Raw genomic sequence first — 23650 nt, 5'->3', positions numbered from 1 at the left:
TCTGGATTTAAGTAGCTGAAAGTTCTCTCAAAAATGTATGAGACCAAAAATTAATATTTGAACTGTTCATAAATGTGATCAATTGTTCATAATCTGAACAGTTTTTTCTTTGCAAAAGAAATCCCCTCTAATACATAAAAAAATCATTATGAATTTGTGTCTCATGGTTATTTCTGGTGTTTAAATACAATATTTACCCGCAGCAAATGTTCATTGTATCCTCATGTACACGTGTGTTGGCCAAACATGAAAGTTGTTGACATTTGTATTTATTTAACCACTGTTCGGTTCTTATTTTCAGGGTCCAGAGGCTCTTACAGTAGTCAGCACAGTCATCTGGGCTCAGAACTACGACCGCTCCAGTCTCCTGAACACCACATCGACCCCATTTATGAAGACAGAGTCTACACCAAACCCAACCTTAGAGGACAAGGTAAGCTAATCCAAGCCAATGCTTAGAACAGTGATTTCCTACAATGACATAGTGAGGAATTTAACAGTCAAAGGTAAAGGGGAAAGGTTTACAGATGTCATGTTAGAAACATCTATGACTTTTACTATGCTATACAATGGGATTTATATTTACCACGTGTATTACATGCAGCAGAATAAACAAAAGTCAGTTTCTCTCTGCTCATCGTTTACTTATTACTTTAATGGTGTTAAGGCCTAAGGTACCTGACACAAAATATTAAGATCGTAGAACACTGAATGAGCCGGCAGAGTAAAAATGTTCATACAAGTGACAGGTCATAGCGAACACTTAAGCAAAACGTAAGGGTAAAGTAGATGAGACGCAGTTGTGTCCTATGGATTCTTGTTATCTTTAATCCTCCAAACCCTGCACACTGTGCAAGGGATCCATTAATACTGTTCATGTGATTAGTGCGACCTCCTGGCACTCAGCCTCACTGTCAGAATTTAAGAAATTAGACAATCAGAGCAAAGTTTGCATTGGGATCCTTCAAGGGTCCTACAAGACGTACATACCCTCTATGTGCTGCATTTACCCATGGTTAGAGAAGAGCCAATGACTACATTACTAACAAGTGTGGCGTAAGGTAACCGTATGACGACGTCCCTATGTCAGGAGTACAACAGTTTTCCAGTTTTTGCTTGTCTTAAGATGGTGCCGCACGTCACTACGACCCTCCACTGACCAGGACAACCCAAAAACCTACTACACCAATCCCCAATATGGATGCATATGACTAAGGCTTGATGGAAACAGGGGCACAGATTAATCACCTTTGGCAAACAAAGTAGACATTTAATTCTTCAAGAAAGGGTCCAAACTTATCAGCACAACACAAGCATTGACAATGGAAGAAACCTTTTACTCCAAGATAAAACGTACACTATTAAAAAAAAATTATTTTTTATTTACAGTAAAATAAGTTGATGCACCATTTGACCGAAAGAAAAAACACTTTAACCTTGAAAAGTGAAAACTTTTCAGAGATGATCAGCAGTTTTCATTACATAAAAGTCCTCCACTGACCTTACTATTGTAGGAGGTGGCTGGACAGTTCTTATATTGAGCTCGATGATACCTCAGACAAACACCAAATGGTCCAGACACGCCGGCCATATTTTCTTTTTCTGGACTTCACATCTCTCAGATGGGAAATTGCTTATTGATTCTAATATTGATGTTTATTTTGGAGGCTAAATGCTGGCTTTCCAACACGTTGAGAGTAAATGGCTTTTTATCAGGATGGCCTTCTTTCTCCCCTCTGGATCTTTTTGGGCTGATGGCATGAGAGCTTTGACTTGACACCTCCTTATTGGCTAATGTCTCATTACAGCAATCATTTTCTGATTTAATAGAAATACATTTTGATTTTTGAAGGTGTTAAATTAGTTTTAAAAGGTTTGCCTCGTTTAAAGGCTTCTTAAACCAAGAACACTGATGATCAGTTACTGTGTTTTTCGGACTGTAAGGAGAGCAAAGGGCAAATCATATTTTTGGAGAAATGTATTAAACAAAAATGGACATTTTATCTTAAATGACAAATAATTCTAAAAAAAATTATAGCAATAATACAGACTGAAAATATTCACGCTTCACTGCTGTTACCTTATTTGACCTCATGAAACTGAGTGTCTAAAATATTAATGCATCATGCGAACAATATTCAGATAACTATAGCATAAAGTACATGCTAACAAGTCAACTAAACTCTTTATGTCACTTTAAATCACTAAATAATTGAATTACTTATGGTCTGTGACACTAAAAAACAACTACACCGATGCCAACCCTTCTTCTTCTGCTGTTCCGAATACTGATTTAAACACCTACAGTGCCCTCTAGCGGATATTAGTGGTAAGAAGATAAGAAACTCTTCAGCCTATTTATTTTTAAATGAATCACATATAACTCACACCTGAGTATATGTCGCAACCTTGACCGAACAATCCCAAAAACTGCGACCTATACACTGAAAAATATGGTAATTGGACAGAAGTCAAACACCTTTAACAGCTTTTATCAACCTAAAGGCAGGACTTTGTGAAATGAATGAATATATCATGAGAACTCACTAAATCTTTGTGCTTTTGGATCTAGTAAATTTTAGAAATCTTTTTGTCATTTATCCAACTTAGTGCTATAATCATATTTATTAATCTATAATTACTATATTTTTTTATCTTTGAGTCTACAACAGACCTTTTTATAGATTCTTCTCTCAGAAGATTTTGATAAATGATAAACTGGCTTTGGAGTAGAATGTATATCAATTTTCAGGTTTTTGAAAGAATTCATGTCCCTCGGCCCTCTCTAGAGAAATACTCTAGACAAATGGATGAGGAATACCAAGATTTAAAGACCTGACATTAACTTTCCCATCTGCTTTTTTTTTTACAACAGCATTGCCTAAAAAGAGCTATGAGCAAAAATGGAAAAACAAGACCCTTTTCAAACATATCTGGAAGATGTCGAACCTGCGCAAATCTAGTTTCAGGATTTTCCTTGCACAGCTTTGCTTCAAAATATAAAAGACTTGGTGCAAAATAATTCCAGCTGGACTTAAATTATAAATATTTATTTCTTCTCCTTGATTCCTTTTCAAACTGTTGGCACTTCTGTGTATTGAAAAGGGCACTACAGACACATTAATAGCAAATATGAATTCTTGGTTGGTCAGAAGTTACCTGGTTTCACTTTTAATGCATGTTTGTGCGAAGGGTTAGGGGTCGGACGTACGAAGAGCTTGAAGACAGACTTGCATAGTGACGTGTGAACGCAAGAGTCTTGAACATGGAAGCCTAAAATGCGCATGTGCGCGCTAAAAAAGACTTTTCATTAGAAGTAGCTGCTTGAGCGTCTCTGAGCCCGGTGTAAACATAGCGCTACACTTGCTATGTAAACCAGAACATCTCATATTCCGACTGGCGTGGACCAAACAGCTCAGTGTGAAAGTGACTTTTCTCAAATCAAACTTCAAAGCAAATATGCTTCTTGACAACATTTTTGCTTCAATCCTGCAAAAACAGATTGATTCTTAAGTAGGGTTGGGCACCGAAGTTCGGTTCCAAGTAGGAACCGTTATGATTTGCGCGGTTCTACCGAAACCGAAAGATGCGGCTGCAAACGGTGCCGGATTTCGGTTCCAAAGTTCATTGAAGTTTCATTTGTCTGTGGACATGTCAATCACTTGTACTCCCTTCTGATTTTTTACGATTCAGCCTATCTATTTACTTTCTTGTGTTCGTGGGCGGGCTCATATAAAACCGCCGAGATGGTCGGCTTCCGCAACGTCGGTGGGCGGGACTTTCGCTGTGAATAGTGGAGTTTCCGCAATTTTTAAACAACGCTGGAGCCCCATCCCAAAATGAAACAATGAATCGTTTCCTCCTTGTTGGGCTGCTAATAGCAGAAAGCTCGGCTCGGCTCCGCCCACCACCACAGCGGGTCGTCATCATCTGCTGCGCTTTGCAGCCGTGTGATTGACATTTATCTTCCGCCTTATTTTATTGAAATAAAATATTGCTTTTGCCCAAAAACAACTGCAAATAAATGCCACATTCCTGATTTAATTTAATAAAATGTCAGGCTAAAATTTCAAGGACGTTTAAGTTTATTTAAGACGGAGTTTTATATTAGTGTAGCGGACTGAGTTCTGCTGGGTAACTGTATGGGTGCATTCTGGATTCCAGGGTTCAGTGAATGCACCAGTAGGAGACGCTGATTGGCCCTTGTTCTGTCACTCAGCCTGTTGTCGGGGGGTTTGGACTGGTTGGGCGCAGCTATTGGCTGAATAGGAAAAAGAGGGTGGGCTGTGCAGGCGCGAGGGAATGAGAATGTTTTGGGGGAAGCGCTCTCCCCTGTTGGTTCAGTTCTGAAGTTGCTGCAAGTTGTACGGCGTTGGTTACGGCCGACAGTAACCAGAATAAAGAGCATTAAAAAGCTTTGGAGTTTCGGTGCATCAGTCTGGAGGGACGCTACATTATGCTTTATATTACGTGCGCACAGCTGCACGGCAGGAGGGAGTCTGCGCTTGTTTGAAGCCGTTTTGCTTTGGGTTTAGGAAGATAAAGGCATTATTTTTTATTACTGAAGTACCGCAATAAGCACCGAAAGGGAATCGAAACCGAAACAAAAGAATCGCGGTAGAACCGGAACCGCATCAGAACCCATCGGTGCCCAACCCTATTCTTAAGCAGTAGAGTTACTCCACATTAAAGGAAAAAAACAGAGCACTAGGATCATTTGATAGACTGAGAACACAGCACAAAAGAAGGGCTAAAATTAGCCTTTTTTATCTACATGAAATAACCCATGTGATACCAGAAACAAAGTGATACATCAGATCATCATCTCACTTTTGTTTTTTCTTTATATTATGCTCTTGTGATAAATGCAAGCCATAGGAGAGTACAGGAGAGTATCTCTCATCCCATCTGATCTTGTACTTCTATTTAACAGATCAGGTAGGCAAATCCAATTGGGGTCTCAATGGCAATTTGTCTCCCTTTCACACTCTGTTAACTAATTAGTTTCAAGGCTGAAAATTAATCTCAATTAAACCCATGGGTGTTGGCTTTGATGCTTTGCAATCAACGTAAATCAACTGTGTCCAAAAATGTTGTTGATGGAGTTCCACCGCTTCGTTTTCCAAAACTCTACATTTTTGCACAAAAAAATGCTCGATAAGACATGTTATTTCATGTTGAGGATCAGCTTTTCATCCACCAAAATAAACTAAACCGAGAATCTTGTAAAGACCGTGACACCAAGTTTCCTGTCAAAATGACTTTTATTAAACGAGTTCCTATTGTGCTTTGAGGTCGATTAGTGGCAAGATGATGAACAGAGTTGCAAGCGACAAGGGAACACTTTCCACTTGGTTGCACATTGGAATTTCCCCCCAGAGTGCGTTCTTTAAGTTATCTAAATAGATGCACAGGCTTGCCCTTCCAGCAACCCATAAACTCCTCTCTAACAAGGCAGCAATTCCTGTTCTTGACTGAACCTTGGCAAGTGGCCTTTGTGGATAACAGTGTCCTTAGGTCTTTATGTCTTGATAGAAACAGCCAAATTTGTTGTAGCCAAAGCCTTATGGGAATTAGTGAGGAGGTTAGGAGAAATTACAAATGTGTTCATTTGTATCCTCACGGCATAAAATAAATAGCTTTAGATTTTTGAGTAACTACTGTGTGGAAATCCACCAAAAAGTCAGGCTTTTAAAGATTTCAATTGGTCAGTCTTGATAGCTTTTAAGGGTTCAGTTCCACTAATTAATAAGCACCTAAAAATCTTCCATCTATGATTTTACACTTATCTGGATTTGGGTTGTAGGGTCCTTTATGCTTAAGTCACATCCACCAGTACGAAGGGTTGACCCAAACTAGTGCTGCTGGTTTTAGGGCTGTCTGGACCCGTGGAAGGTCATAGAAAGAAAGGGCAACAACTTAAAGAGAACACAGCCTCCCTCACCTTAGGGAGGTCATAAAAATGAACATGCCATTATCATGCGTGTGGTGATTGTATTAAATATCTGTAACAAAAATGGAGGATGCACACACTTATGATGTACGAGCGATGCTGTGTCTTAAAGCCACACTCTAGTGTCTCTTACCTACTTCGTCCTTACACACCTTTCCTTTCATGATGTTTAATTGTTTGCTATGACCTGTCGTCCACAGCATGGATACAAAAAACTATGCATGAACATTCTACTCTACATACTCACTGAGCAGTCCACAACTGATATTTCCTAAATTCAAATACTAGCCGTGCAACAAAAATGGTGAACAATATTGGAGCTGTCCAACTGTACAGTTTAGAGCCAAATCACGGCTCGGATAAGGAAAATAAAAACGTACATGGATCTAGTCATCTAAATTGGAATGGACCGTAGCAGGGAGCTTGAGATCCGCTCATTGTAGCTTTTACTTCACAACTACGATTATTTTTAAATCGTATGTTTTCATCTGCTCCTACTTCACATTGATTTGAATAATTACATACCCAGAAACCCAAGTTAAAGCTTAATTTTCTTATATATACTCTATCATTAGGAAAATGGGATAATAACACGTATAGAGAACCCTTTTCATCTGAGAGGGTCTTCAAATTATCACAGTTAATATGGAGTGAAAATAGTATCAGCCTGATTTGTGCATGCGTAATTCTTGATTTGTATCTCAAACAACATGTTTTATGCATAATTACAAAAATTACAAAATACAATTTACACATCCATAACTTGTAACTAACCACATGCACAAATGTTTAAAAATCACATACAAATCACCTGTTTAACACACACAAAACCATATTTACACACAAATCTGATGTGAGGCTTTTTTCATGCCTCCAAAAAAGAAAAGATTTGTGCGTAAGTTAGACTATTTTATATCAATTATCCGGTGTATCTGTTTAAAAAAGTGGGAAAATCTCAAGTTTTCACCAAATAATGTCCACAATTCAAGCTCAAAGCAACTAAAACCAAAAATCTGGTGACCCAGCATTCTAGCAGCATGTAAATGCATTACTTACGGACTAATCTTTTCTTTCTCGTAGATGTGAAAAAAGTCTCAAATCAGATTTGTGCGTAAATGTGGTATTGTGTGTGTGTGTGTGTGTGTAACAAGTAATTTTTGCGTAATTTTTCAAGATTTGTGGGTGGAGTTAGTTTCAAGCTGTTATAATTTTAAGTTGTGCATGTGTAAATTTTATTCTGTATTTTTTTTTTATTTTGTGATTTTTGTACTTGTGCACAAAATGTGTGAGTTACACATCAAGAATTACGCACACACAAATCAGGGTGATACAATTTTCTCTCCATAAGTTAATGTTTCTTGTTTTACATGTTTACATTTAAATTATTTCAAATTCAATTTGTCACATACATAGACATATATGGTAGGCCACTCAAAATGCAATGTATTTTTCTTGAATTTGGATTAATAGTTTTACTCATGTATGTTTATTCTATTTGTTGCTTTTAATTGACTTTTCATTAATAATTCCACCTGTTTAGTTTTAATTTTCTTTCTTTTATTTGCCTTACCTTTTTATTTGTGCATTTTCCCCTCTATTCCATTGGTGCTGGTGTTCTATCACTCTTCCTGCTTCTCTACGATCATCCTTTGGGTGGCGTTGTGTTTTTGTTGTGGTTTCTTCTCCCCACAATCCCCGCCCACTGAAACCGTTCTGCTTAAACCCCAGTGGTGAACCATTTGTACCAAGAAGTCCTCAATTATCTATTTTATCCCTACGCTCCTCTCCCTCTAGCCCCGCCCTCTCCCGGTGTTGATCCAATCCCCTTGCAGCGAACGGGAAGCCAAAGCGCCGCCGCCACGTTTCAGAGAGGCAGCTTTGCCGCGGGAGGCGTGGCGGCTGACTATGCCAATCCGTACCGCACCTTGCAGTTCTGTCCGTCCACGGAGTCGCCTTATAGCAAGTCAGGCCCCGCCCTTCCACCCGAGGCTGCCCTGGGCCGTTCTCCGTCAGTGGATAGTATTCAGAAAGACCCAAGGTGAGAAAAATCTGAATATTTTCAATATATATCAGCTGTGACTTGTTGCCAAAGCCCTTTGCTTTGCTTCTTTTCCACTCTCAATGGTCTTACTGAGGGCCTGATTCGCCACAATGAAAAGTAATATCACTCGCATGGAATTTTTGGGGGGTTTTGGGAAATTTGAAAATGCAAATGAGCACAGAAGACGCTCCTAAAGTGGGCAGGAAGACATAATTGGTGCCATTAAGGGCTGGCTGAATCTGGGCCTCAGTATGAGCCACACATCACAGCACATCTTTGACTGTCCTCACACTGCTGTATGAATGCCCGCACACACCCCAAGGTCCAATTTCAAAGTTTTGCTGTCACTTGTAAGAACGGAGTGCCTCTTTGTCAGTGCCAATCAGTCATGTTCTACAGATCTGGCTGACATGTTTACAGCAGAGAAGCCTGCACAAAGTCGGCTTTAGGAAGAGCGGAGCTCCACATGCCAGTGCAGGTGGCAGAAAGACAGTGGAAGAAAACATTGGAAAGATCCATGCAAAGACAGCTTAATGTCTTTTTTTTCCCTCACATTCTTCGTTGTCACTTAATATCAAGCATAAAACACTTTTGCAAATGTCTTCAATTTCTTTGTCTTGGCTTTTTTTCTATATTAATGACTGTACAGACCAGCTGTCAAACATACCAACAGCCTAATTAAATGTGAAGTGTCTTTTTCTGACATTTCTACTCAGATGTCTGTACCTTTATTTTACTTTTTTAATGTATTGTTTCTAATTAGGATATCACTTGCTGCTGAAATTCTTTATTCCTGTGTCCGTTAGCAATTGGAAACTCAAAAAAAAAATCCACATCATTGCGTCAAGTGACTTCTATTCCAGTTGTTGTTCTTTCCTCACCCATCGTCCAAGTGGTTCTCTCTCTGTTCACATCGCTCTGACATCATCTGTACGATCGCTCTTCAACATGCTTATGTTTGTAGCTTGAAACAGCTCTGCTGCATAAAAGTTGTGACTTGCAATGCATGGCGTTTTGCTTTGTGTTCTTCACCTATCCCCTCAATGGGACTGAAATCACCACGTGAAGACACCCAAAAGGCCTTTTTTGTCCTTTATGCATTAAAGGGAGGGTCCAATATTCAGACCGGATAGGAGTGACATGACATTAGTACCATACCATTAGTATCATACCAGCTCAGTGGCTTTGTGGCAGAGTGTCCACCCTGAGACTAGTGAGTTCAAATCCAGGCTGAGTCATTTAAGTCTCAGCATTAAAGGGTTGTGACAGATAATGGGACTTTAACCTCATCATTTGTAAGTCAACAAATCTCAGAAAAAGACTTGTTTCATTAAGAAATTGCTGTTTGTTCTGACATTAACAAAAAAAAATTTCCAGAGAGGACAAAGTTTGCAAATGCATTCAATTTTCTTAACCCTTTAACACCTGAGCAGTCGCCGGCAACAGCAGAATGTTCTAATTTTTGAACTACCTTAACTCTTTGACCATTTACGTAATTAACGCAGTTTCAAGAAATTTTTGATGCAGGAAAACAACGCTTTGCTCCATTTCAGAATCATCTGGTTTACACTGGTTGCGTAAACTCTTTATTACTATAAAGTGTTGCATACATGTATCAGCACAAAGCTACTTCTTTCCCTTTTAAAATATGTTGGAAATACGTACATTGCGCATAGGGTTGAAGAGTTACGGTAGTTCAAAGAATGTCAACACTGCAGCTAAAAGTTTAAAACATGCACATTTAGTCAACTCTAAGCCCAAATCTGAATTCTTCCCCTCCCCCTGCAACTTCTCCCTACCACTAGTTTTAGCCCTCCAAACGGAGAGTTATGGAAAAATAGTATCTTTTAATTCAGACGTCCCTCCCACTCGATGATGTCATCAATGGTCGCCGGTCAGCTACGTTACCGCGTAACTGACAAAAAGTCATTACTTACATTTAAGTGTAAACTTCTATGCTTTAGAGCACACCCATGTGAAGAAAAGCGCTTCTTCGCTGCGGTTAACCCTACCGGGGGAGGGATACAGAACTTGGAGCCTCTTCGCTCTACACCTAAAATTTGATTTCGGACACCCATATCCTTCAAATACCCCCTAAAATTGGAGGGGTAGGGAAAAAATTTGGAATTTAGCCTAGAGCTACGTCCACACTGGGTATGGAATACACGTTTAATGACCCACTGAACGGGTGTACTTGAACACAATTTTAGCATATGGTGTTGCACTGTTGCTACCCGATACTAGCGCATATTCATTAGTTGGATGAAGTTTGTGCGAAAGATCAAATCTTGCTCTGGGATTTTTCTTTCACAGCTCTGTTTCCATAAATGAAAGACTTGGTGTCATAGATATTTCCGCTTTGATATTTCACACCAAGTCTCTTCCAACTGTGGCGAACATGCGCTAGTAATCAATAGAAAGAGAGTGTGAACACCATGAGCTAAACATGCATTCAGAAACACGCGTTCAGTACGTTCTTGAATGCTCATCAAATTCCTGCGGTGCATGTTGCCTCAAAGTTTAGGAATCTTCAAATTCTGATAGACACTGAAAACTCCAAACTTGTATTCTAATCACAAGATTTATTAATTGAATATTGACATATATTACATATATACATTCTTTATTTTTCACTTTTTATAGTTATTTACTCGTATTCAAAATCAAACATTTGTCATCCTCAAAAGTTCAGTTAGGTTGATTATTAAAGAGTTAACAGAAGAAGTGCTGCAATGGGAAAGCAAAGATACAGTTGATATTATTAAATTAGATCCAGTTCCAAGCGATTTAGACTAAAAAATATAGAAAAACTGGTTTATTGTAAAGGAGCCGATCTTAGAGAGGTGTTACACTGCAGTTTCTTGTCCAATAGGAGTGTGCATGGAGCCACCAGCTATTGAATGACATGAATTCTCTTCCAAAATCCTTTTAGAAGGAAGTTTTGTTGCAGAATAAAACTTGGGAAGGGCCACCATCTGCCTCAACTGGCGGGTAGGTGAGAGGACGTGACAGGGGCAGCTGGCGCTCAGATACTACAGCGTTCGGAAGTCTGACAGCCTTCTGCAAATCAGAAGGTCACTGATTTGAAACACAGCCTCCAACAGCCCACATGCCGCAGTGCCCATGGGCAAGAAACAGACTCCCAACAGATAATGTCAAAAATGTAAAGACAATTCCTCAAATTTGGAGTCTAAATGTAAAAGTTAATATGTATAAATTTAACTGGTAACAAAAAGAATTCTTAAGTTTTAGCAGAATTGGAAAAACACATGTGCTTTTTCCCCAAAAATATGTTTTATTTTCCTCTTAAAATATATGTTTAATATTAAAATGATAATATATGTATGTTATATTATTTATACATTTAATATAAATATAATCTATATATTTTATATGCACAAATGACTTGAAAATACAATAAACCAGTGAGTAAAGGGAGGAAAAGGAATTCAAAAAAAGCAAAAAAAATTTAACACCAAATTCACTGCAACCCCCAGTTTGACCTGCAGATCTAAGCAGTGGGGTATCAAAAGTATCGAAATCTTAAATTTGTATTTTGTCTTGAAAAAGACAAAAAACAAAAACAGAATGCAGATAGTGTTTTGAAGGTTAACAAAATTCTGCAGAATTTCAAAATCAAAAGGGAGCTTTGTTTTCACTGTGATCAGCTTTGTAAAGGTCAGTAAAGTTACACACAATCTAGAAGATTTATGCCTTTGTCACAATTGCCCCTTAGGGGTGAATACAGGCATAAAATGTGCAAACCTCGATAGAAAACACGCTTGTGGCCCGCACAAAATTTATAGACCGATCAATAAACCTGAAGAGCAAAAATGTTCAGGTGCATTTTTATCTACAGGCATGCTGCGGGCAACAGGTGGTAGCAAACACATAAACACACATAAGGGTGAAGTAGGTGAGACGCAGGCACATCATACGGATGTTTTATTGTTTTGATTCCTCAGACCCTGTGCATTGTGCAAGGGGGTGTTCAAAGGATACGTTTGTGATCATTGCGCTCCTGTTACGTGCAATCCAACTGTTAGAATTTAGGAAATTAGACTGAGAGTAGTTTGTGTTAGCATCCTAAGATTGCGTACCAGTGCTTGTGTATGACATGCACACAAGGAGCCAGTGCGCCCACCTTACTAATGGCCAGTGTGTGGCGTAAGAGCACTGTACGACAGCAATCACCCGTAGGTCATAAGTGCGTATTACTTACGATAAAATATTCCATTTTCCCAACGTCCCTTAAGTTGCCTTACAAGCCTCAATGAAACTACAAGACAATCCTGCAAACTCCTCAAGATCCACATGTTAACCCTGTGACTAAGGCCTTACCTATCCCAGAGCTGCCTACATGTGCTTTGATTGAGCTGCCAGTGCTGCACTTTGGTCCAAATGAGCAGAAACAAAGAATCACTGCTTTAAAACAATATCTCAATTAGAGGCTTTGTAATCAGTTGTCCCATGGGCTGTTGTACAGAGCGCCCCGGAAGCTGCTCCAGAGTTACACTTTCAGTCCTCTTCTCGCAAATCTTTGACTGTGTCACTTAAGGTGACAAAGAAAGTCTGATCACACAAAGCAATGAAGAACTAGCTATATTTTGGTCCCAAAAAAGTCCTAAGTCCTCATTTCCACTGAGCGGTACTGTACAGTCTGGACTTGTTCGGTATGTTGAGTGTTTTTTTTTTTTTTTTTTATAAAATGGACCCATTAGGCCGGTACTGTTTTTGGGCCCCCATCAGTTATTGGTCCATAGGAAAATGGGCCCATTAGGGCGGAGCTTTTGTTGAAACCTGTTGATTGGTGGAAGTTCATTACGACAAAAGAAAGTGACTGCATTTGCCGCCCACAGTCTTCTCTAAATAACAATAACTGCTTTATATTCCTGTATACAAAGTATCAAAAGTGATGGCTTTAGGTCATTTGGCATCTATATAAAGACTATATCAAGCTTTAAAGATTTATTTTAAGAAAAGAAAATGCTTCTTAAAATAAAACTTGAAAGAAATTTTATGACAGTAGGACATGAAATCTCAAAACTCTTGTTTTAGTTTAACCTTAAGAAACTTAGGAAACCAAAAACAAGTTCAGAATTAGAGAGTGTCTCTCTTTTGGAGGCTATTGTCAACCATTTTATTTGATTATAAATGAAACAATGTAACTACAAAGGCCACCTAGAATGTTATATAGCAGTTATTGGCTTAAAGTCACTTATAGTCATAAGGAAATATATTTGAAATTGATTAAAGACCCTCTCTTTAATTGCCATACTTACCATCCACACATCACCCACCCTGTGTGCATGTTCTCCCCCCTCCTGACCACCTCCACCATTGCCTGATAACCAAACGTTGAGAGAAAGATGACTCTAGTGGCTACGCATCAATTTTAATTTAAAAAAAATCCTTATTCTTATGAAGATTATTCTTTTTTTTTGTCAGACAGCCAACATATACCTCTCTTTTGTTTCTCTCTGCCTGTCCCCCCTGATAGGTACGACCCCGAATTCCTTGTGTGGAATCAAAATCAAGCCGAGCAAAGAATGACAAAGTAATCCAACTATTTATTTATACATATGTACATTTTGTCTATTTTTCCTAACCTTTGTCTCATTCACTCAATCCTTCCATCACCCGGCACCGTTTGCTGATGCAGACTTTAATGTTAAAGGCAGCATGGCAACATTTCATATTCGTATTGTCAACCCATTTCTTGGTTTACTAAGGTGAGAATTTTGCTGTTTTCATCTTATTTTTTTACATGAAAAACCAAACCAGGACTCATTGCACCATCGTAAATACATCCCCTGTGTCATGACAACAAAAGAGATGCCTTTGTATTTAAGTGGCTAAATCTAGAATGACTTGTTACCTGCTGAAGAGTGTTGGTATTCCTCATTCTCTCCTTTGGCTTGTCGTGTGCCCATCCATCTGTCCTGCCTTTCTCCACTTGTTTGCTCATCGGGTCATCCATTGGTCTTCATTGTGTGTTCAGGTGATTTCTGAGCCTCTGTTTTTGTCGGCTGTGTTCACGTGGCTTGCCCACTTTTTGAGTTTTTGGAATGATGGTGCTGACTGTTTCATCGATGACACTACAACTTGTTGAACATGTGATTCAGTTGAAAGATTGTAGATTAAAATTCTAACTTGCAGTTCTGACACATTCTGACTGACACAATCATCGCAATTAGATTTTTCAAAACTTTAAACCACAAACTAAGCCAAAATACTCACTACTCATGGGTGTTCGTAGGGAGAGTGGTCGACCTCTAATCGGAAGAAGCAGGTTTGGTATCCGCTTTGCCTGTTCATTTGTCGGAATATCCTTGTGCAAGACACAGAACTCCCCGTTGCTTCTTGTGGTTTTAGGTTGGCACCAGTATTTGGCAGCGGAGTGTGTGAATATGTGTGTGCCTGGGTGAATAGGACTGGAAAAGGCTTTAGACCTTTAAGGAAGGTAGTAAAACCCTATATAAGAATATACCGTATACCAATTACCACCATCAGACGACAGTCACGTGTCCCAAAATGCCACCATACGGCGACACATACAAGGTTGTTTTTTTTTTAACAAATTCGGCAGGTGGCCACGCGGCGGCTTTTGTAATTGGGAGGTGGCAGTAAGCATTTTTATATGCCATACGGTGGCGGCAAAGGTTTAAAGAAGAAGTTAAAAATTTTCTCTAAGAGTTGACATCGGTTGGTGGTCACCTGGACACATTTTGAATGTGCGCAATGACAGTCCAGTGACAGCCGGGGGATGATGCCATTATTAAACTGGTTGACAACTTGGCGGCCACAGGTCGTATCGCTGGCTGATATGTAAATCTCTGACTGGACAACGTGTAAGTGTTTCCAGGCGGCAGCCATCCATATCAAGAACTAACAGCTGCCCGGTAGCCCGGAGGTATGTAAAAAGTGGGCCATTCTGCATGCCCGACGACCTCTTGACTGCCACTGTCTACATTTATGACCACGCCAACGATTTTCAAATGATTGGGCATTGTGAAATCTTAAAGATTCTGCCAATGCCACCCTAACAGACAGATTTTTGTATCCTCTAATCAAATCAATCTTTATTTATAGAGCATTTTTCATATAAACAAAATAAAACAAAGTGCTTGAGAGCAGACACTTTATTTTTCTTTAAGCAAAGTAAAAATAATAGAATGCCACCTTTTTTCTAATAGGCAATGAACAAATGACTACAGCACCAAAAGATGGGGCTTGAGCCAAAACGGTTTGGTCATCTGTCCCTAAATGGCCGTTGTCTGCAGGCCAGCTGAAAATCGGGTCAAAGTTCACCTTCAACAGTAGTAGATTCTAGGGGTCATTTTCTTAAAATCACATTTCACACTTATCTTGCATCAATTAAAGGCTCAGACGTCCGTAATCCCACAGTCTTTCATGCTTTTGATCTCTTGTGGCCTAGCCAGGTCTGGTGAACCGAGTGATTTGACAAAGATCCTGGAGTTCTGCACCCAAGTTCCCTGGATCTGTCGTCTCTTCCTTAGGAGTCTAGCGTACTTCGCTAGACCAGCATAATATTTCGACAGGTGATCATTTAGATAAACCGCCGAACCCTTCAGGTGTTTTCGTTGTTTCATCAGAGCTATCTTGTGCTTTCGATTCACAAACCTGATCAGGATCACCCGTTTATTCGAATTCTTTCTCCGAGAAAGCGGATGACAGACCTGATTAGTATTTAGATCCAAGGAAATCATTTAGGCGTGAGAAATAATCCAACTTGGCTCTCCATGGTCACGTTAGCATCTCCAACAGCTCCGTTAGCATCCATGCTAATGTTAGTTGCACCAGGACAGGCCCGGGGTTTGAGTTGAAGTCCCATGAGTATGATGTTGCTTATTCTTACTTGTTGATCCACGTCATTTATTTTTCTCTCTAGGAGATCTTGCCGATTATCTCATTGTTCATTACGTTCCTTTTCCTGGCGGAAATCTTCCACAAGTTGTAACAGTGGTGATAGCTTAGCCTTAAGTTCCAGGAGTGTTATCTTAGCATCCATAAGAAGCAGTGGAGTTAGCTTAGCCTGTTTGTCTGCTAACGCAGCTTTAAACTCCATCAAGTATTACTGTTTGCAGTAGCTTTGTGATTAATGTCTCTTGTAAATAACTTTGAAAAGACGAAGAGTTGAGGAGAGTTGAAGACATGTGTTTGCTCGCTCATGAACTGAAACAGGAACTTATCAACATGATATTCTTCTCTTTTATCAAGTCTCTTTCTTTTAACAAAGAAAGTGTGATGAAATTCCTTACTCTGTCCATAAGGATATCACTTGTTCTGTTAGCATCTGTTTCAATAGCATACCTTCGAGATTAGCATCTTTGTAACAGAAAGCTCCACAACCTCAAAAGTGCAATTTAGCTAGAAAGAAGCAGATTCCTGAGTTTTATCTTTATGATGATATCTTTATAACCTTCAATGAAAATTACAACAGAAACTGATTTAATGTTGGGCTTTAATCAGGTCAGTCCACCATTTGAAAGTTTGCCAAACATCTATTCTCATTGCATCAGTTTGGGGAACTTTTTTCTCAGGGTCAATGACTTTGCTGTTAAAATTGTAAGCTCTGTTGTTCAGCAGTGCCCTCCCCACAGGACAGGTACTGGCATAGTGGCCAAAGTCACCCAGCTTTCCTGTTGAGTCACCTCCTCTTGTTTCCGGGCAGATTTTAAACTGCAATTCCAGATACTGGAGAGGGGACAAGAACATGCTAAGTTGTGAATTATTTCAGTTCATTGGCGATAGAAGTTTCAACAAAACTCCTTCAGCTGGAGGCAATCCTATCAAACTACAGTTTAATAGTTAGTCATTTATATGATGAGTGTTGAAGGTAAATATGTAATATGCAAAAAAGTAAATAAATAAATAAATAATAATAATACAGAGGTGTCATAATTACACCCCATATTAGTCCACTTAACTTTTTTCCTTGATTTTCCCCTGTAACAGTGCTGGAGGGGGTCACTGTTCTAGGTCTACTGTTTCCTCAATTCTGTGTTAAGCTCCCTTGAATATCAATTTCCTACCTGCCAGGCTCCTCTTGGCACTGGCTCTGATGAAGAGCAATTGTCTACTAGCCAAAGGGTTGGTGGTTTGATTCCACTAGTTATGCATAAAAGTGTCCTTGTGCAAGACACTGAACCCTTAGATGGTCCCAGTGGATTAAGTTAAACAGCAGAGCTGCTGGCCCTTTACTGTGTGAATGTGTGTAGGTTTGGAAGAGGGGGAGAGGAGATGAGAAGCAGTGGGAAAGCCCTTTGACTACCAACAGGTAGAAAAGCACTACACAAGTTCAGACCATTTACCCATCAAGATTCTTATTTGCTGCCTAAGAGTTATGCCTTGTTTCCACTGAACGGTCCAGACCAGACTGGACCGAGCTGGACTGGACTTTTGAGTGTTTCCACTACTAAATGGACCCGTTAAGCAGGACCCGCTGGTACCATTTCTGGTGCCCTGTTGGTTGTAGGTCCATAGAAAAATGGAATGGATCCGTTGGGGCGGAGCTTCTGTTGTACCACAATGTAACCCATTGAGTGGCAGAAAGGTTTTACAACAGCAGCAAGCTTCCGACCAGCACTTTTCCCGAAAGTTTTTTCCCTTTTCGACTCTATTCTTCTTCGCCCCCACAATGTTCTTACATAAAATAAGGATAACTTTATATACAGTATCCCCTTTTATTCGCAATGGTTGGGGACCGGAGAAACGCCGAATCCACAAATATGGAGACCTCCCCTCCCCCCTTTCCATCTCACGTTCCAGCCGAGCAATGTGCGTTATCTATTCTTATCAAAAACAGATGCAAGCTCAGACGAGGAAAACGAAGATGTACATGGATCAAGTCGTCTACAAGTGGATGCATCGGAATAGAGCGGGAAGTTTATGGCCCCGCCCATTGTAGTTTCTACGCCACAACTGCAATTCTTTTCAAACACCATTTTTGTCTGTTCCTGATTCACAATGATTTGCTTACTATGCATCTCCCATCGTGAGATAAATGCTGGAAGAACTTAATTAAAACACAATTTACATCAGAGTGGGTCTATGATAGTTTAATGCTTGTTCATAGAATTATTCTTAGGACCATCTACAAAACCCCTCTGAAGTATAGCGCTTACTTTGAGCAAAACATATATCTGATGGACAAATGCATTTCAGTGCTTTTGCATGGGCAATGATCAGGAAATTATCTGACCGTAAACCAATTCCTTACTGTTCAAAGCAGACAAAATAAACTTATAGAACACTTGCAGATCTGCCTGTGTTTGCAGACTTAATTAAACATTTTTGGATTAACAGCTACAGTCTTTTCTTCTTGTTTTGATCACATATTCTCAATCACTGACTACGTTTACAACAATGACAGAACACGATGGTCACTTCTTTTGTGACAAAATTATATTGCAAACTAGGATTTTTACCTTTAAAAATTGTTTGATGTTGTCTTAGAACACCTTAACTGAATAGTTTAGCCTGGAAAGAAATATAATTTAGGCTATACTTTGTTTTTTTTTAATCTTCTATCAAGGAGAGGTAAAGGTTTGTCTTATTTTTTGCTGCAATGTGTATAGATTTGCCTTCTTTTTCACTTTATTTAGCAGATTTATCCTTGCTGTTGTGTCTTTTTTGGTTTTAAATCTCTTATTTTTAGGGTACTCACTTGTTTCCTTTTGATTTTTTTTTTTTTTAACAATGGCTTTAATTGTTGGTTTGCTTAGAGTCTAGCATCACTTTTTGCTGTGTAAATGTTTTGGCAACAATTACCCGTTCACCTTAAGAACCACACATGCAGCCAAACAAATGGAGATGGGAGAAATCCCACCTGGCTGCTCTGGAATAAAGTCAGGATTGACAGTTTGTTGGTACTTTTTTTCGAACCCAATGAGCCCCTTAAATAAACATTGGAGTCTCTGAGGGCGTTTTTGCTCTGGCATGCACCCAAACACCAATAAATGCACATTTTCCTGGAATACCATCCATATATCTCACTCTACGGAATTTATTTTTTTAACTATAACTCTTTTGCTTCATTTTATTTACTTTTTTATTAATTCCCAAGGATGTATTACACTTTAGGAGCCAAAGTCATGATCATAATCAATTGTCTTTCATCAATTTATCATGTGAGGACTCATTTGAACCCATAAAAACTCATGGGGACGTCAGTGTAACAGGAAAATTTGCGGGCTACTTGGTAGATGGTATATCCCCCATAATTTCCATTTAAGGAAAGATCGGTATGAGTTTTTATGGGTCAAAGAAGTTAAAATGTAGTTTACTGGTCTGGATTATTTTCATTATTAAACCATTTAAACACATGATTGAAAGGATTGAATAAACATTACCAGCATGAGTCAAGTTTTTACTTTTCAAGAATTTAAAACCATTTGCTACCACTTTCCAAAAATTGATTTTTACCCATAACTATCAATAAATGCAACATAAAAAACTGGAAAAAGGAAAATGCCTCAGACAAGTATTTTACACAATCCAGCTGACTCAGCTTAAATGGACCTTCATTAGATATTTCTACTGATTGCATTAAATGAGTTCATAAAATGTTTATTAGGCAGTTACTTCATAAAAATAGAGACATTAAAATGTTTCCTCACGTTTTCATAAATACATCAAATTAGTTTTGTTTATGCTATCATTATCGGCCTGCTTTGGTCGTGTATTTAACCCTCAAACACCGGAGATGTTATTGGCAACACCTAAATAATATATGAACTGAAAAACTGTAACACACCAAAACATATTTGCGATGATTGTGAATCAGCCAAGAAAAACAGATATTTATATCAGCTTTCCACTGATATGCAGCAGATTATTATTGTAAAGTGTAGCCTAGTGGTGCAAAGCTGCTTTTCTTCACTTCAAAATCCGCTGAATTATGTTAATTGTGTCAACAGTTGTAGAGTTACAGAAATCAAAAGAATGTCAACACTGAAGCTAAAACTCGAATGCTAAAGGGTTAAGAAGACTCCAGAGGCAGGAAAGAGAGGAATTCATAAAAGTCAATTATCATCATTGACTTTAGTTTAGACACTTTTAATAAAAGTTAAAGACAAAGCTGTATAATTTGGGTCCCTCTGTTCTGCCTTTGACTGCGGAGTGCATGCTAGTCAATGAGTGCATACAAGTGAGTAATTGACTCCTAAGGACAGTAGGCATTGATTGAGGCATCTGATTGGCCATTTAATAACTCGAAAAACTTGCACTACAAAAAAAAGAAACAATTAATAATAATATGTTAAACAAATAAAAAGGTTGCAGATCAAGAAGGGTTGTTAGGAAAACTGTAAGATTGAGTAATAGATGTTTATTTCTTAATAGAAGTTTGTGGGAATTCAGCTTTAAGCGGGTACTTCCTGTTTGGAACATGAGGGGGGATACACCGATACAGTCAACGGGTTTAGTTCAAGCCTACCTACAGCCCTGTGTGTGTGGATGTGCAAAAGTGCATGAGTTTTTGTTAAATTAGACCGAAGTGAAATCATTTCCACCGGGACATGGGGCCGTTGCTGCATCCAGAATAAGATACTTCAAAGAGAAACCGGTTCCACGGCGGAGCGGAGAAAATGGGGCTTCTGTATGCAGCTCTGACCTCTCACTGCTGTGAGAGACCGTCAAATCAGAGAGGGAAGAGTCGAAAGGAAAGGACAGAAAGAAGCTGCCAGATGCAGCAGAGCGGAGGGATGCCGTTTCGCAACAAAATTAGTAACCAGAAAGTATCACAGTTGTTCTCTTCTCACTTGAAAAAACTTGACTGTGGGAATGAAACCTTGCAAAAATCCGCTCTCACAGAAGATCTCTACCGAAAAGCCCCGCCTCCCCCCTCTGATCCCTCGCCGTCAATCCATTCTTTCACATCTTTTTCGCATCAATCTGTTTTGTACTTTGGCCTGCACTCCTTCTTACTCACACCTATTGAGTTGGTGGGATTGCAAGCCTTAAGCACGCCCCCAGGCGAAAAGCACCGGTAGACCCCTGCTTACACTCCAGTACCACATCAGTGAGAATACACGGCAGGAAGGAATTACCATGGAGGAAGGTGGAAGCTTCAACAGACGCTTTAGAAATACAACACATTTTTCCCCCCAAAAAAATATTGCAGGATTTATATTCAGCAGAAGAACACTAAAGTCTGTAAAATGGTGTTGGAGAGGTTGTTGATAGGTCAAATTTCAGGGGCCGGTGGTTGCTATGTCATACTCCTTAAACCCCCATATCTAATCATGTAATAGCAGCAAACAAATTTTGTTATTACCTAAAAAGCCACCTAAAAGCCTTTATTTTTTTTTAAAAAAACTACTTATGATCCATTGTGCCTTATATATGGATTCACTCTGGCTGTTTACTGATGTTGAAGTGATTTTGAGAGGTACACAGAGCTCTATTTTCTGGTTGAGTATTATTGTAAGTACGCTAATGAGGCTAATGTGTACTGTTTTATTTTACTGGTGGCAAACAAGGTTGGGAGTTACAGGTGTTGTAAATAAGCTAACGCGGCTAACATGTAGCAGTGTCAGACTGTGTAATTTTACAAGCAAGGTTGGGAGTTAGCATGTTCACAGTAACGTTTGTTTCAGCGGTATTAGTCTTTTTTTTAATGTTTGGGTGAATATTGCTGAATATGCTTATGAGGCTAATGTGTAGTGGTGTCAGACTATGTTTTTTTTTGTACGAGTGGCAAACAAGATTAGTTACAGGTATTGTAAATAAGCTAACGCAGCTAACGTGTAGCAGTGTCAGATTGTTTCTTACTAGCAAGGTTGGAAGTTAGCTTTATCACAGTAGCGTTTGTTTTTAGCAGTATTGGTCTGTCTTTTTATAAGTTGTAAATTATTGTTAACACACTAACACAGCTAACATATAGCGGTTTCGGATTGTGTGTTTTTTTACGTGTTTCCAACAGGTTGGGAGTTACAGGTATTGTAAATACGCTAACGTGGCTAACTTGTAGCTGTGTCGGACTATATTTTTTGCTAGCAAGGGTGGGTGTTAGCATATTCACAGTAACTTTTTGTTTAAGCCGCATTAGTCTGTTCTTTTACATGTTGCAGACACGTTTGAGTGTTATTGTAAACACACTAACACAGCTAACATATAGTGGTGTCGGATTGTGTGTTTTGTACGTGTTGCTAACAAGGTTGGGAATTACAGGTATTGTAAATAGGCTAATATGTAGCATGTTAAAATATAAGTTCTTGTGTTACTCTAAACACAGGGGAAAAAAGTCAGACTGACTAACTTATCTCAAACTCTTGTCTCGCTTAATGCACCTAATAGTTTAGTGCACCTTATTAGCTGCATTTTCATTAAACAAATAAGCAAAATTTTATCAAAATTCTAGAAATTTAAAAAACTTTAAAAAAACACAGTTTTGCTGTTTCCATCAAATCATAATTATGTGAATAAACACAAACCAACTCATTTGATAAGTCATTAAAAAAAAGCACGGGAACAGATGTGAACAGCAGATACATTCAAATTTCTTATGGAACTAGCGCTCATCTATCAAAGGAGACGTCGGCATCTCATTCAGGCTATGGAGCAACAAGCTATATTGGAGCGACTACGGATGAAGGAATCTTGGAATATTGTGTTTGGAGATTTTACAGCAATTCCACATGACACGCTCAACTTTTGATGAGCTGCATGATGGTGTGGGACCTCTCGTAGCGCCCAGCAGCATGGTATCCGGTTGTGGGTTCCCTGACTCATTTAATGAAAGAAAAGTGTTTGTTTTCATCACAGTTTTGCAAAATATGTCAATTTGATATGCCTCAAAAAACATCTCCTCCAAGCGCAAAAACTCATTTTCAATGATGGATGTTTTTTCAAAATCATCGTGTTTCCACTGGGTGAATTTATTACCGTAAATCAAATTTGTGCAATTTCATAGTCAATGGAATCACAGCTATACATGACATAAGCTCAAAATTAGTCCATTCCTTGGCTGTGCGTCTTATAATCCAGTGCACTATATAGTGTGGAAAATACATTTTAAGTGGGTTATCCACATAAATGTTGAATAAAAATGCAACTGAACATATTATTGGTCTAAAAAATGAACGAAAAAAAAATTGCTGGACCTTTTAAGATCAAAAATCAATATTTGTGTTAAACCGTAGCTGAAAGTCAAAACAGAGGGTTGCAACAGTAATGTTTGATGGTGTGTGAGGCTGTAAGCTGTTGATGGAGATTGAAAACAAAGGGATGATGGGAAGTCGGGGCAGGCTTATTCTGTGTAGAGATGATTTTCTAATAAACTACAGCAGCTCTACTGAAGCTATATACTAAAAAACAACACAGGTTTCTTAATTTTTGCTAAAAACTTAATAGTCATAATTAAAAGACCACCAGGAAAGCATTTACAATAGATTAAAAGATGATCGGGGTGAGTCTTTAAAGGCTTAGCTCTCATCAGAGTTTATTGACCTGTTTCTGCTATCTATAGGAGAAACCAAAAAACAGTCATAAAAAATTTTGACTGAGAAACTGTTATCTACAAAAGATCTGCAGCTTTTAGTATAAAAGATAAAAAACAGGAGGCAAAGAACACAACCCTGAGGGGAAATTGTTTCAAACACCACTTTTGTTGCGATCAGTTTGTTAAAAAA

The 23650-nt window shown here is 38.8% G+C and overlaps 1 protein-coding gene across 9 annotated transcripts in view; it reads left to right on the top strand.

The window, feature by feature from the left end:
- The window catches only part of ctnnd2b (catenin (cadherin-associated protein), delta 2b), a 181650-nt gene that overhangs the window by 116613 nt on the left and 41387 nt on the right, over positions 1–23650 (top strand). For 6 of the 9 annotated variants that reach the window (XM_036216505.1, XM_036216498.1, XM_036216504.1 and 3 more), the window contains 3 exons: positions 302–433; positions 7748–7991; positions 13495–13551. In XM_036216505.1, the coding sequence (XP_036072398.1) occupies positions 302–433; positions 7748–7991; positions 13495–13551 (433 nt within the window). The remainder of the gene's footprint in view (positions 1–301; positions 434–7747; positions 7992–13494; positions 13552–23650) is intronic. The other 3 variants (XM_036216503.1, XM_036216502.1, XM_036216501.1) reach the window with 1 other exon arrangement.

Source organism: Oryzias melastigma, linkage group LG17 (assembly GCF_002922805.2).
Source record: "Oryzias melastigma strain HK-1 linkage group LG17, ASM292280v2, whole genome shotgun sequence".
NCBI lineage: Eukaryota > Metazoa > Chordata > Actinopteri > Beloniformes > Adrianichthyidae > Oryzias > Oryzias melastigma.
Note: the sequence above shows the minus strand (reverse complement) of the source record. Positions and strands in the feature narration are given on the sequence as shown.